At 39.1% G+C, this 16,491-nt stretch overlaps 1 protein-coding gene across 3 annotated transcripts in view; it reads right to left on the bottom strand.

The window, feature by feature from the left end:
* Positions 1 to 16,491, bottom strand: part of LOC123309639 (outer dynein arm-docking complex subunit 4-like) — a 69,182-nt gene that overhangs the window by 3,032 nt on the left and 49,659 nt on the right. For 2 of the 3 annotated variants that reach the window (XM_044892841.1, XM_044892843.1), the window contains 3 exons: positions 7,077 to 7,345; positions 3,567 to 3,737; positions 3,199 to 3,511 (listed from right to left, as the gene is read on the bottom strand). In XM_044892841.1, coding sequence (XP_044748776.1) covers positions 3,199 to 3,511; positions 3,567 to 3,737; positions 7,077 to 7,345 — 753 coding nt within the window. The remainder of the gene's footprint in view (positions 1 to 3,198; positions 3,512 to 3,566; positions 3,738 to 7,076; positions 7,346 to 16,491) is intronic. The other variant, XM_044892842.1, reaches the window with a different exon arrangement.

Genomic DNA, 16,491 nt, shown 5'->3' with positions numbered 1-16,491 from the left:
GTTGACAATGGATATTTCAGCTATGACAACGAATTCTATATTCAGATATTTGGTCTAGGCATGGGAAATTGCTTGGCACCTGTGGTTGCTGACTTTGTGGTGGCTGATTTGCAGGACAATGCTTTAAAGGTTCTACCATTCAATATACCAGTTTTCAAAAGATATGTTGATGATATCTTCGCCGCAGTTCCTGCTGATCAAGTGAATTTTGTTCTGGAAACTTTTAATAAATATCACCCACGAATTCAGTTTACGTTAGAAATAGAAAAGGATAGAAAAATATCATTCCTTGACACACTGATAATTCGAGAGGATAACAAACTGAAAGTAGACTGGTACCACAAACCAACATATTCGGGCAGAATATTGAATTTCAATTCACACCATGCCTTCTGACAAAAATTGAACACAGCTGAAAATCTGATGCGAAGGGCCTTGCTACTATCGCACCCATCCTTTCATAGTAAAAATATAGAGAAGATAAAAAACATCCTCCGAAGTAACAACTACCCTATCTCTATTATCAGAAGACTAATTAATATGAATATTTCCAACCAGAATACGACCACAAGAGAGACACGAGAAAACAAAAAATATTACAAAATCCCATATATGAAAAAACTGTCACAGAAAATAGCAAAGATATTAAAATCTGATAATGTGGAGATCACACAAAAATCTCAGAACATTAAAAAATACTATTCAAGGTTAAAAGATGAAACTCCGAAAGACCAGTTATCAGGGGTAGTTTACCGAATACCTTGCAACGATTGCAACCAAACATATATTGTCCAAACAGGAAGATACATGCAGACTCGCATAACAGAACACCGTAGAGACATGTTGAATTCTCTCAATCCAATTAAAAAGAAAGACAATATAACAGCCCTTGCACAACATACGTTGGACACTTTACATCGTTTTGACTTTGAGAAGGTGGAGGTAGTGGGAAGGCAAAAGATGTTAAAAAAGCGGCTTTTGCATGAAATGATTGCCATACGTAATGAGGAGAACACTCTGAACAAAAGATCAGATATAGAAAATTTGAATTCGGCATATTTCAACTTGTTAGACCGTATTAAAGGTATAACCTAGTACTCTTTATCAATAAAAAAAAAGAAGAAAAAAAAGAAGGAAGAGAAGAAAAGAAGAAAAGGAAATATTCGATGTTTGTCCTTCGGCGAAACGTTTCTAGATTTCTCTTACCACATGTAGACGTTCTTGCATATCAGACTTGTCATTTGTGAATTTGTAAACATAGGTTCCATGTTGTGTTATTGCTGTTCATTTCCTAATATTTTAATGATTAGACTTGGAAAACCAAAAACTTAGCAGTAAGTACCACATACAGAAAGATGGACCCTTGAATTTCCAATTACCTACTGGTTGTTTTTTCGTTATCTTGTACTTGTTCAGTGTACTTTTACCTTTGTGCATTTAAATCAGTGTAAATGTGTTTTTTTTTTGGAGTATCTGTGTAGAGATGTCAAGATTTTCAATGATTTGTACATCTCATTTCAGAGCCCTAATGATGATAATAAAAGTTATCGAAACTGTCGGCAACTAAATAAATTGGTTTTTGTCATCTTCAGACCTTAAACCCATTAAAAACTCAACTTATAATAGGGATGGTCTTGCTATCTTTCAGCTTCCACTGTCTCCTGGTTTGTCTCTCTAGATCTCCGTATTTCAAAATGTTTTCGGTGTGCCTATCTAGAAGATTGTTATTATTTGGAACCGCCACGTCGATTAATAGTGCTCTGTTTTCATCCCCATTGAGCAATACCTACGAGGTCAGGTCTATTGTGAGTTATTTTCCGGTCTGTGAGAACCGTGCAATCCCAGTAGAGCTTGTGATGATTATTTTCCAATAGGCAATACAGCATCCGGATGGTAATTGTAATAGGGAACCTTTTTTGACGTTAGAAGTTGGTATTTTATAGTAAATTCTTGGTGAAGAAATTTGGCCACAGCATTATGTCTATTTTTGTACTCCGTGCCCGCGAACTTCTGACGTTCTCCAGTGATGTACTGGATAGTTTCATGTGTCACACAGCCATAACGACAGCTATCGTCCTTCACTGAGGCATCCTTGGCGATAATATATTTCATGTAGTTCCTTGTGGGAATCACCTTGTCCTGGATGGCGAGCATGAAGACCTCTGTCTCGGGACAGTCAACCAGCAGTTCGAAGCAGATATGTCGACGTAATCATGATTGACCTCGTTCTGGTGCCTTTCATGCAAAGGTTTGCCAATCATTTTCTGCATTTTGCTTTCTGCAGAGTGTTCGACAGTTTCCAAGAGGTCCTGTTGTAGCTTCAACGGAGTAGAACTATCAGCAACACAAACTACACGATGGAGTTCTGATGAAGCGGCCTTGCTCAGGAAGTATTTCCGAAGTCCTTCAATTTCCTGGGACATACGGTTGGACAAATCAACAATTCCTCTACCCCCAAGATGTCGTGGCAGCTCTGTCCGTTCTATTGCACTCTTGGGGTGATGTTTATTATGGAATAATAAGTGGTGGAATAAGAGATCATACCGAATGCGTAGATATAATCGCTTTGATCAGATTATTGCTTTTAAGAACATTTCTCATCATCCTCCTCAATCTACAAGTGAACTCCTCCTTTAATTCTTTCTTCATCTGGCTCTGATTGATTTTTCTTGCCTGCTTTATGCCTAGATACTTGTATGTGTCTCCTTCCTTTAATGCTTCAATTTCTGCACCTTCCTCGAGTTTGAATGCACCATCTTCTATTTTGCCTCTCGTTATGTTCGAAAGTCGACATTTTTCCAATCCAAACTTCATTTTTATATATCTTTCGAGAATCCTTCTACCATTTTCAGCATCTGTTGCATTTGGTTCGTAGATGCGAAGAGTTTCAAATCGTCCATATAAAGGAGATGATTCAGTTTCATCATAGTTCAATCTCTTTCGATTCCAAGCCAATTTCATTCTTTTTCACGGACCCTATGTATAACTTCAGCGAGGAAGAAGGAACCCCAAATCGGTATTGCCTAGGGACGTCTTTGTTTTTAATGGGTTTATAATTATATAGCCCACACTAAACAAATCATTTAAATAATTTTATTTGAACATAGATCCTGGTGGTTATTTATTACGACAATTTTCAGGAAAATATGTCATTCTGTTCTCTCGAAATACCCTGTATCTGTATATTGTAGTACTCACCGTTTGCAAGAAGACATCTAATTCCTTTATATTTATATTCTTGGCAGTGTTTATAGCCATTCTTAAATTTCGTCGCACGTCGTTCTTGTTCTTCTGAAATACTGCTATCCTCGTCATCATCATGTAACCATTTACGGCCCATTTGAAATCTTCACATTTTCTTGCCTCATGTATGCATCTTCCACAATACGTCTTAGCCAAGGTGTACCTTTTCAGTTCAAGATTGAATTTCGAAAGCTCATGGTACAACCAGATGATTTCTTCTGAATATTTACAAATTCTCACCCTTTGTTCGAATGTATTAATGAGGTCCCTAAAAAATTTATTTCTCATTATTTCTATCTCGAAGAAAGAGAGAGCAATATTACAGCCAGTTGAGTTCCCTTCCCTTGAACCTTCGGTAGAATGATTCTTGTGAAATTCTTCTCTCTATGGGCAAACCAAGAGCTAAATTAACTCTGGTTATCATTTGTTGTTCTGTCATTCCTGGTAAAAATCTATAGGAAAATAATGTGCCGTCACCCAGTAACTTGTATAACCTGAAATCGATAAACTAAAAAATAAGAAGTTCTCTTTACCTTAATTTAGAAAAAATGACGTGAAATGAAAGAAACAAGGAGTCAAAAAACAGTAAAAACGAGGAGAGGAAGTAATTTTGTATTTTGCCTGTTGAAATTGTTCTCACACTTAAAAAAAAACGAATATACCTATAGAGTCATTCGGGGTAACTGAGCGCAGAGGGTAAGTGTGCGTATATCTTGACTATGCAATATATGAAAGAGGGGTTCATTTGGGTGGAGCAAAGGTGCAAAATCGCCAAATTAGTTTTTTATAGGAGTGCGCCGTGCGACGTTAACTTTTTACTTGGAATCAATCAAATTCAATAGTTTTCTTGTTAAATTTTAGTATCTCTGCAAATTCTGCCAGGTCCAAGTTCCGAGTCCGATAGTGTTAAACAATATTTTATTCGATCATGCGCATATTAATCTAAATATATAATGAAAAATTTCAGGTTCTCCTAGCTGCTCAACTCTATAAGAACGTCCAATCAAATTTTGGCTTACTGGGGAAAGTGTGCGCGGGTAAGTGTGCACATAGATTCATTATATGGGCATTAGTTCAGTGGGGAATAAATTATGACATTGTTGATTTTCTTGGTTAAGACTAGATCAATATTGTCCTATCTGTTCAGAACAATATGAAGACAGACCAATAGAGGAATGTATCAAGTGTTGTGTTTACTAGGAATGGTGGAACGAACAATAATACACTGCTTGTAAAAAGGCGCTTCTGTATTGACAATAGGAAGCATTTCTCTAATAGTGATGATCATTTTGATGACATTATTTTGTAATTTGTTTTGATTATGTGGCTTATTAAGCACTGCGTTCACTTACCCCGTGAGGGTGCTCACGCTTATCCGCAATACGAGGCATGTGAACGCATTCCGACTTTCACTATTAAATTTTTGTTTGTTCACTTTTCTATGTTTTTTTTTTATAGATTAGAAAATGCTCTAACCTATGAATATGTTTCAATTTTCATTGCTTCAACATTTGAAACAGGGTATGGCTTGAAAGGCAAAAGCGCGCACAGTTGCCCCGAATGACTTTAATTAATGATTACCTTAAGGACCTGGCAGATTCTAAAGCTATACTCAAAATTTCTAGTTCTTTTCTTTCGGAAATTCTGGTGATTACTGCCAGGCGGATATGATTGATTTTATATTATTTAATCCTAGGATCATCTTCGGGAGTTGAAAAGATTGTATTTTAAAAATTGGCTTTCATGCCATTCTAGATTTAGGTACATACTTCGTTTGAAAGAATAAGAAGAAGATTACTTGTCGAAGGACAAGTAATCATTGGTCAGGGCCGTCGCAGAATGGTCCGAAACAATGTGTTTTTGATGACTTTCAATGGTTGGAATAGTTGTAGTGGTACCGCACTAGTATGTATGTACTGTATTGTATCCATTAAGAAAGCAAAAACGTCCCAACTTGGCTTGAGTGGCTTGGTATCAGGGGTAACTGAAGACAGAAAACGGGAAGCTGCTTCTGTTTCCGTCAATGGCCGCCACGCATGCGCAAAACTTATTGTTATGTGTTGTGTGTATGTATCGAAGATTATGGATATATGTGATCTTTGATATGTATGTTATTTGTGTTCTGTGCTTAGAATCGCATTCTAATTCTGAACGTTAATTAGGTACATAGGTATATGGTATATCGTTTGCTTATCGCGCGTCGAAAATAAGGCAAAGTTGGGACACGTAGACACGTAGAATCGCAAAAGGTAAATGGATTTTGATTCTGTAAAATAATAAGGATAAATTCAGATGCATACCACCCGACGATATGAATATCAACAAGTGTTACGATCTGAATTGAACTTACCAATTTGCCATCATCAAGGCCCCAAATGGAGTACGCTCCACCGAAGAAAAGCAGATGCTGACCATGGTTTCGGCCTCATTTGGCCTCATCAGAGCAACATAGCATTTTTCTACGGTGGAGAACGTTTGGAATTGATGGAAGTTTATTCAATGTTGGCATGTTTTACTAGGTATTATTTACCCAGAGCGCCATCCAACATGAAACGGTGTCCGATTCAATCCCTTCCAGAAAGAAACCAAGACGAAGACAATAGCATATGTCCCATATTTTCCCTAATTCAGTCCGCCGATTCGCTTTGCGAACGTCAGACGCATGATGAATTGAGAAGTCTGGGACGCGCTCAGATCACGGCAGAAATGATGCCAGCGGTACAATAATGAAGAATGATGACGCCTAAACGGGGAGGCAATGAATAAAATAATGCGGATAAATTCAGATGCATACCACCCGACGATATGAATATCGACAAGTGTTACGATATTCATTGCCTCTCCGTTTAGGCGTGATCATTCTTCATTATTCTGTAAAATGGATACTTCTTTGGAAAGAAGTACAATTTGAATGTGTTACTCGAAATCATTTTTAACGATGTATAAAATAGCAAATCATTAACGGCCACTTTCATAATCAAATTTTAAGTTGCTTTAATTTTAAACCTTTCTTTAACGCAGTTTCAAGTCTTGCTTCTATCAAACTGATAATCAGATCTAAAATGGGTCTCAAGACCCATCTCAGTTGATATTTTTCCAAAGTAGTAACAGCTTCTCAAGATGACCGCTCATTAACAAACCCATATTGAGTCGTTATCAGTTTGATACTATCTCAAGAAGCAAGTTTTGAAACTCAACTTATAAATGTCTTGAGTAATGGTCTTGAGCTATACTCGAGACTACAAAGCGAAAGAACAATTATTATTTTTATTTCTGCTCGATATTTTCACATCACTGTGGAGTGTAACGACGTAGATTTTTTGATCTTGAACGAAAGGACATGCCGCATTAAATTCTTGTTCGTAGAATTGATCGATTTCTTCGTATTAGTTGACCACGTCTTCCATGGATTTCATGTTTCTCTTCGATAATGCCGATTTTTGGAAGCAAATCACTGTCAGTTCACCTCTTGTGTAAGGGTCCAACCATACTGAAATTTGACGTTTTCAAAACCTACCTTGTGATCATTCGAGAGAATCAGTGACATTTACGGCCGGTTTCATAATCAAACCTAATTTTAAAGCTAATAAAAATGACACTAGCCTTTCTAAAAATGACACTAAAGGAATATTTAAGCTTAAAGTGACATTAAATTTGGTGTCTGGTGTCTCAAGGCACATCTTACGACATTGCCACAAGTTGAGATCTGACTATTTATACGGGTTTATTAATAAGCGGTCATCTTGAGAAGCTGTTACTATATTGAAAAAGTATCAATTCCAAGACGAGTGTGGGAAAATATTCGTAATGTACATATTTCACATAGCACAAACCTGCACAGTACCGTGTTTCTGTCTGGTAGTATTTCTCTATTTGTATTCTTACAAAACCTATACATACTATCTGCTGTTTTGTTCATTCGACGTACATCCATCCTTCTAACGTACTTGGCAATATTCGCGAAGTAATGATTCAGTTTTTTTATTGCATCTAACTTCTTGGTTTCTATCAGGTTCATTTTGTCTAATTCCACTTTCCTTGATCTATGAAGAAACTCCTGGTATTTGATATTATAGAAAGGCCTTCTTGTCCGTAATATTTCCTGAAAAATTCAGTAGATGTTCTTGATGATATTTGCATGTAGGTGGCTGGTTAACAATATTGGAGAGAATCTAACATTGAAATCAACACAATGTATGATTAACGTCTAACTCTATTCACGAAGAAATGGAAAGAATTTTTAGGAATGAATTTTTTTTTTTATCAGGATAATGAACGATTACAATCTCAACCATATTTATACAATGGTTTTCGTACTATCGTGTCTTTTCATAAAAAAAGTAAGTGAGCGAGGACTGTGTCTTACAATTACAATTCGCATTTGTCAATATGTTGTGAAGAGGTGCTTCATATGTTCATATTATGATTAGTATTAGACGGCTCGTAGACTGGTCATACGCTACCGCTACGCGACTAGGATTTTTGGTAATAGTGCACTTCATCAATATATTTGAGTTGGCGGTATCTGGACAACTTGTACAATTTCTGACAGAATGTCAGCAAATCCCAACATGGCTACATCAAAGGAAAATCAACGCAAACTGCAATATACAGGCTGGTCCAGATCGTAACCAAGAAATTTTAACCACGTATTCTACATCAAAAATAAGCCCTAATTTGTCATATAAACATATGTCGAGAAATGTTCTCATGCATGAAGAAATTACACGTTTCGTTCATAAAAATAGGTAGTCTTATTATTATTATGTACCTACCATATCAAATTTTTGCGATTTCTTCATGCATGAGAATGTGTTTTATTTTTTTAACCGGAAACGGTGCCTCGTACAGCAAAAAGTCAAGAGACCCAATTTGCTCCAAATTGAATAAGGATTTAAATAGTAATTTTTTTTGTCGGAAAAACCAGTGGCGTATAATTTTTTTATCTGAACATATTCAGTCTCGCTGCAGTACGGACGCCACAGGTAGAATAGAAATGATATTATGCAAAACGTGCTCCTTGACGCTCAAAACCTATGTCTCAAATTTCATAAAAAAATTTCAAGCAGTGTGAAAGTTATTAATACAAAACTTTTTTTTTTCTATAATTTTAACACCCCGTAACTCGGAGAGGAAACATTTCCCGACATATGTTTATATAACCAACTAGGGCCAACCTGCGTTTCTATTTGCGCCTGTCCTCAGAGGACGAAAAAGTTGTCAGCAGCTTATCGAGTTTGATAAACGGCGCATAGTGGGTGTTATATCTGTACTTAATTACCTTTTGAAAACTTAGAATTGAACAACTTATTAGTTTTCCAAAAGTGACTTTTTATTTTTCTATATTGACAACACTAAAAATATATTTCAACCTTAACTATCAAATTCAATGATGCCATGATATTTTTAATAATAAATTAATCTAGTTCCAACAGTGGGCTTACTCGATGGTCTGTCTTTTGCACTTTAGAGAAATAGGTAACTAAGGACGATCTCTGTTTCCAGACCACAGATTTTTTGTTCCTTAAATCATAAACCAGTAAACAATTCATGTTTTATCCGATAGATGTGCTAGTGTCGCCATAAGGAAATAAATTTTGAATGAAACCTCCATTATTTCTATTCAAATGGGGAACTATATTATAATGCCGCCCACAGACTTCGTTCTTTTCCATCCGTTTGAATCGCCGCGATTCGAACCGTCGTTCCAAAAACATCAAAAACCGATGTGTGTGGTGAAAAACCGTCGTTCCGAATCGTCGGTTTTTCACCACACACATCGGTTTTTGGCGTTTTTGGAACGACGGTTCGAATCGCCGCGATTCGAACGGATGGAAAAGAACGAAGTCTGTGGGCGGCATAACGTCTGTGGGTGTGGTATACTGACCGAACGGAAAAAAAGACTTCTGAACAATTCACGCCAGATACTCGACTTCAAAGTACCCAAGGTAACATCTTTTATTTATACATTGCTATTGAATATATTTGTTCATTTCTACATAAAATGTATTATACCTTTATTATTGATGACTTATGGATTATTTTATTCATTAAATTTATCTTTTAGTACATGTATTCTCTTCAGAGTATATTTTTCAGAGAAAATTGTTAGAAGAATTGACTGAATGAATTAGTCCGTTATTGAAAACAGAATCTTCTCGATCAAGTAGAGATTGCACCTGACAACTTGTGCTCTTTTCATGTACCAAAAGTGTTTTCCTCAAAGTATGTTATTTAATAATTTATTTATAGTAGTACAATCAATATACACTATAAGAATACCGACTAACAATTTAAAAATTCATCCAGCGTGTATATCGTCCTCTCCAATAAAAGTGCCTTAACTTTTCCACTGAATTTGTTCTTACTCAAATTCCTCACATTTTGAGGAAGTTTATTGTACAATTTGAGACATGTAAGATTTGTACCCTGTTGTAGCTTCTTCAAGCGAAGACATGGAAATGCAAAGTTTTCTTTGTAACGAGTGTTATAGTTATGGAAGCTGGAATTAGTTTCAAACTTCTCCTTCTCTTGGTGTACGTACTTCACACAAGAAAGTATGAAGGATGAGGTGACTGTGAGTATTCTCTCCCTTGCCATTTTTTTTTTTCCATTTTGCTGTATCCCGTTACCGGGAATGAATCTACAAAAAGAAGAAGAAAAAAAAAAAAAAAAAAAAAAAAAAAAAAAAATTCGAACAGACTTGTAACTTCTTAGTGCTAGTTGCGACTGTGTGCCCTTCTGTGACTAAGGAGACCCAACCGCGACCTGCAGATCCTTCCACACTCAGGGCATGGATAGTCTCCAACCAGATCTGGCCGCCGCTGTATCCTTCTCGATTCTCCACTATAACTGTGGACCAAAGACCTCCACTGTGACCTGTCTAACGCTAGTTGTTCCCAGTTATGATTAGCATTAACTGATTTTAGGGATTGATGTAGTGTATCCTTAAACCGCTTATACTGGCCTCCTGGTTTCCGGGCTCCCTCAGTGAGTTCGCCGTATAGAGCTATTTTGGGGAATGTTCTGTCTTGCATCCTCAGAATGTGGCCGCTCCATCTGAGTCGGGCCCTCGTTACTTGAGTCTCAATTGTTGTACAATTCGCGCGCTGCAAGACTTCTGCATTCGAAACTTTGTGGAACCATCTGATGTGCATTATCTGTCTTAGATGACGTTGCTGCGTCTGTTCAAGCTGTTTAATATGTCGCCTGTAGGGAGTCCAGCTTTCGCTTCCGTAAAGAAGCGTTGGGAGGACCACTGCTCTGTAAACAGCTGTCTTGGTCTTCAGATTGAGGTCGTGATTTTGGAACACTCTGTCCTTCAGCTTCCAGAATGCCCGTGATGCCGAATTGATACGGTTGTGTATTTCCGTGTCAAGGTTAGCCCCAGTATTTATGAAGCTTCCCAAGTATTTGAACTGCTCAACCTGTTCTAGAGTTTCATTGTCCAGGCTGATATCTGTTGGAAGGCTTTCTGGCGGACTTACCAGGATTTTGGTCTTGTCAATATTGAGTCTAAGGCCTAAAGCTTCGTATATATGTTTATAGGTGTCCATCATTATCTGTAGATCCTCTGAGCTGCTAGCGATGAGTGAACAGTCGTCTGCATATTGAAGTTCCGTGATAAACTTGGTACGGGTTTTTGCTCTGAGGCGCTTCAGGTTAAACAGGCCTCCATCAAATCTGAATCTTATCCCAACACCTCTTACGGGCATGCTCATGTCAGCAATTATCGATACAGCTATGGCGAAAATATTGAACAGTAAAGGCGCTAATACGCAGCCTTGTTTTATTCCAGTGTTGGTTGAGAAATGGTCGGTTGTAGAGCCATTATGCTGTATTCTAGCGGTGTTGTTGGTATGAAGGCTTTTACACACTGCTAGGAATTTTTCGGGTACTCCTAGACGTGCCATGATTTTCCAGAGCGCTCTCCGATTCACCGAGTCGAATGCCTTGCTTAAATCGATGAAGGCTGTATAAATCCTTGATTGTTGTTCACGTGCCTTTTCTTGTAGCTGTCGAAGTGTAAAAATTAGGTCCACCGTACCTCGATTTGGTCGAAAGCCGCACTGGGATTCAGGTAAAAGCCTCTCTAAGAGTGGAACCAGACGATTAGCCATAATCTTCGAGATAATTTTACCGGCCACATTAAGCAACGATATGCCCCTGTAATTGTTGCAATTCGACGTATCGCCTTTGTTCTTATAGAGGTTGATAACTAAAGCGTCTCTGAAGTCTTGTGGCACATCTCCCTGTTCCCAGATCTTGCGGAATAGTATTAGGAGACTATTGACAATGTCCTCATCCAAGGCTTTGAATATCTCCGCCGGAATGCCGTCTAGACCAGGGGACTTATCATTTTTCATATTTTTAATCGCGCTTATGATTTCCGACATTGAAATTTCGTCATCAAGCGATGTCATCGGACTATACGCGGGAAGCAGTTCTAAAATGGATAAATCCGAGTCGTTATTTTGATTCAAGACCTGTGAGTAATGCTCCTTCCATCTTTCGAGAATTTTTCTATCATCAGTTAGAATAGCTCCATGAGCATCTCTTATAGGAAAGCTAGCTTTTCTGCTTGGACCGTAAACAGTTTTAATAGCTTCGAAAAAACGCCTGTAGTCATGGTTATCGGCGTAAGCTTGTATTTCTCTAGCTTTTTCTTTCCACCAGCTGTCCTTGATTTTTCTTATTTCTTGACGGACCTCGCGTTTTATGTTTATGAAACCTATTTGGGCTGCAACATCGCCAGGCTTGTTAATTGCGGTTTTCATCGCTTTGTGTTTTGCATCCAAAAGGGGTGCGATATGAGTTTCGCTGTCGGCAAACCAGTCTGGGGATTTTCGGGAGCGTTCCGTGCCCAGTATTTCCTTCGCTGTATTTGTAAGGGATGACTTGAAACGGAGCCAATGAGTCTCAATGTCGTCGTTATAATCCGGTGGTGTTAGGCTACTTTTGACGGCAGCTGTGAATCTGTCCTTTGTAGAAGGGTTTTGTAGTTTGGATATTTGAAGGCGCTCTCTTAGATACTTCGGCTTGCGTTGATATTTTGGGCGCATTGAGATTTTCATTTTCGAGATTACCAGCCTATGATCAGTCCAGCACTCCAGATCTGCTCTGGGTTTAGTGACCAACACCTCTTTCAGATCTTTCCTTCTCACGATCACATAGTCGAGGGTATGCCAATGCCCTGAGCGCGGGTGGCGCCAGGTCCCCCTTGAATTGGGTCTCGTAATAAAATAGGTGTTCGTTAAACACAGATTGTGTTCTGCACAAAGAGCCAGCAGACGTTCTCCATTCGAATTGATGCTGTCTGTGCCGTGTTTCCCTATTATTCCCGGCCATAGTTCTGAGTCTTGACCTCTGCCCACTCTAGCGTTGAAGTCTCCAAGGAGAATTATTCGTTCCCGTTTTGGGATTTTACTTAATGTAGCAACGAGTGTTTCGTAAAAAGTGTCCTTTAAGTTGTCGGAGGAGTTCAAAGTGGGTGCGTATACTGCAATGATGTTCACAAACGTGTTATTCGCTGCAGGAAAACGTAGGGTCATTAAACGTTCTGAGATACCAACTGGATTTTCGGTAAGTTTGGCGGCCAGGTCGTTTCTAATGGCAAAGCCTACGCCATGTTGTCTGATTTCGCCTTCCGGCAAGCCTTTCCAGAAAAATGTATACGCTTGTTCTACCAAGCTACCTTCGTCCGAAAAGCGTGTTTCGCTTAAAGCAACTATTGCAATGGATGTTCGTTGCAGTTCCTTATCGATTAGGGCAGTACGCCTCTCTGGTCGGTCGGCCTTACGGTTGTCTAGCAAGGTTCTGACGTTCCATGCTGCAAAAGCTATGTGCTTTTCATTGGTGTTTGTTCGATGATTCACTCGCTCAGGCACCCTCCCCCGGAGATCCGAATGGGAGGGTATTTTACCTCCGGATACGAATTTTGTCCTGTTCGACTGATCCATCTTTTTGTAGGAGCTGCGTTAGAAGGTGTTCAAAAGCTGCACTGGTAACGCTGTCAGTGCAACTTTGGTTGCGGCTACGACTAGATTATCTTGTGGCACAGGTAACATGAGACGACAAGGTCTGAGACGTAACTTGAGCAACGCAGAGAGCCATTTCCTGCTCAAGCCAATGTTTAGGCTACGTAATTGTGGGAAACAGAGTTATACCGCTCATGTTCGGTCGCCAGAGCCTCGTTCGTAAGAACAGGGTGCACCGCGAGTAGGTGAGGTTGGCATTTGAGAGGAGAGGCTATAAAACGCATCCTTCCCCCTTACTCTCCCTTGCAAAGATAGGCCTGCAGCTCTCTGTTTGTCTCATGCCATAGATCGCTCTTTCAATGCCACTACTTTGTCCCCATATAATGATGCCATAGAGCATTCGGCTATGAAAGGCGGAATAATAAGTCAGCTTAGCTGTTTCCGTATTTCCAATTCGTCTAATCCTTTTTATAAGGTATATGGCAGTCGACAAACTTCCACATAGTTCATCAATATATGTATTCCAGCTGAGGGAGGAATGAATCGTTACACCCAAGTATGTGAGGCATTGATCGGATTGTCCCCTGCTGGTGAAAACAAGGTTTTGTCTGAGTTGATCTTAACTCCATTCGCAGAAAACCACGCGCTTGCGTCAGCTAGGGATCCCTCCGTTTGATGAGCCGTCATGCCTCTACCTATATTCAAAAATGCAGTGTCATCAGCATAGCTAATTATCCTGTCAGCTCTGATGTTACAATGGAGATCATTTGTGTATAGGATGAAAAGGATGGGTCCCAGTATGGAACCTTATGGTACACCCGATAGGACTTCTTGATCTCCTGACAATAAGTTATTCCATCTGACTCTTTGGAAACGTTTATCCAGATATGAACAGAATATTTCGTAGGCCTAGCCTCTCACCCCATAGTATTGTAGTTTATTTAGCAGAATATCGTGAGGGACGCTATCGAAAGCCTTACTAAGATCAACACAGGACAACTCCACATCCTCCCCTTTGTTATAAGCATCGAGGATTGTATCTAGAGCATCAACCATTGCTGTTACAGTTGAATGTCCTTTTCTGAAGCCATGCTGAGAAGGATGGAATAGGCAATTTTTTTCGAGTTACTTGGTCAAGCGCTCTCTCAGAAGGGACTCAAATATTTTGGAGACTGCCGGAAGAACAAAAATCGGCCTGTAGTTTTCACAACGGATCTCCCTTCTTCAAAAGTGGCGTAACTGCGGCTACCTTCAATTTATCCGGAAATATTCCCTGCTCAAAGCAATCGTTGATTATTTTACATAACGGCCCCTTTATCAGTGGAACGATCCCCTTGAGTACTGAAAATGACATGCCGTAGACATCCTTACTTTTTTATTTTTCAATCTATTGGACACCGATAAAACTTCATCCTCGGTAACAGGATGCAAAAACATTGGAGATGAAGGCTCAACTTTGAAGTTATTCAAAAATTTACTTGAGAGTTCAAGCGATGGGTTCAGATTTTTTTGAATCTTATGTCCTACTGTAGCAAAATACTCATTAAGTTGTTTACCCTCCACGTCAAATCTCGATCCTTGAGATGTTTCTTTCTTTCCCGTTTCTTCTTTTATCAACTTCCATAGGATTTGCTGTCTGTCTATTATCTGCGTTTTGAATTTTCCTAATATTTTTCTGCCTCACAGTTTCAGTTATACTTTCTCTGAGTAGCCTTTTCAAACTTCTATACAACAGGGCACTGTCCTCATCTCTCAACACATCAGCGATTGTTTTTGCTGCTTCTACTTTGTTTTTTAGTTCTTTTATTTTCTTCGAGTAGTTGTATTTATTGCAACTTCTCATTTTCATCTTCTTCAAAGGAAAAGATGAGTCGAAGATTTCCATTAGCGTATCATGGAATTTATTGAACTGAGCCTGAGCATCATCGCAGTACACATTCCCAATTGGTAGTCCGGACGCGCTGCCAAAAACTCCGAGAATGCTTTGCATTCATCTGTCGTACCAATTTGAAAGAATCCTTCTCATTTTTGTCTTCCAATACTGAAAACGACATGATTTGTGCTCGATGGTTGGACAAGAGAGAGTCGCAAGTTTCCTGATTCCGTCCACTGCTTGGAATATTCGTGAACATGTTGTCAATACAACTTTTGGACGTTCGGGTTACATGGGAAGGTTCCGTAAAAACGTAATTCAGGTTGAACATCCTGAAAGATTCAATGAGCTGGGTTCTCCTAGCACTATGCTCTCGTATGTTCACATTGTAGTCACCTGCAACGATCATTCTGTCGTCTGCGTATTTATTAAGACAAATTTCCAGAACCTCTGTAATCCTAGAATCAAATAATTTGAAATCACCTGAAGGTGGTCTGTACACTGCAACCACAACGAGTTTAATCGACGGAATCCTCACTCCTGTCATCTCTATATTATTCTCAATCGAGATCGAGAGGTCTTCTATATCAGGCAACCTTACAGACTGGATGCTATTTTTCACCACGATCACGGCCCCACCATGTCGAGATGAAGCTCGGCAAAAAGACCCCGATACGTAGTAATTCCCAACTTTTATGCGCTGAATTAACTCGTAAGAAAGCCAATGCTCTGTGATGCATATTATATCTGCTTTTCTGTCATTCACGAAGTATGTGAATCCGTCTAGTTTATTTGATAAGGACCCCACATTCAAGTTGACAATGGTTCTAGATTGTGGTTTTGTGATGTTCTGTTTCTCTGTTTTTTCGAGGAAATTGGAATCGAAAGCGACGAATATTTACACCACTCGGCCAGTTGTTACCATCGTACAGAGCATCCTTCAAATCCAAATCACCACCTACCTTGAAAGCCATGCTTCCCGCGCCTTCCCTTATTCCTAGTTCCTCGATAATGAAAGATCTGCATGGAAAAAGCTGACTTAAATGTTCTTGTATCATAGCTTTTGTCGTTTTTAGTGCTACCTTTCCGATATACAGCCATACTTTTTGCTTCACCCCGGAAAACGCGTTCCGATTCTCCCCTTCATCATTTTGTCTGGAACCCCTAACAATATTATTTTTGTTGTTTCGTCTAGTTTGCACGGCTTTTGGGACAGCTGTATGTGGTATGTTTGCTTCGTCATTTGATTTAAATATTTCAATTGTGGATTCTCCAGCACATTGTGAAGATGTTTTGTATTTATTTTCCTTATCAACATCTGATAAATGAGTCATTTCACGGCGGCGTTGGAATGATAAACTGTTATCTGAAACCTCTCTGGGGCCCGATTCTCGAATG

The sequence above is a fragment of the Coccinella septempunctata genome, chromosome 3 (genome assembly GCF_907165205.1).
Source record: "Coccinella septempunctata chromosome 3, icCocSept1.1, whole genome shotgun sequence".
Lineage (NCBI taxonomy): Eukaryota > Metazoa > Arthropoda > Insecta > Coleoptera > Coccinellidae > Coccinella > Coccinella septempunctata.
The sequence above is the reverse complement of the archived record's forward strand: the minus strand, read 5'-3'. Positions and strand labels throughout refer to the sequence as shown.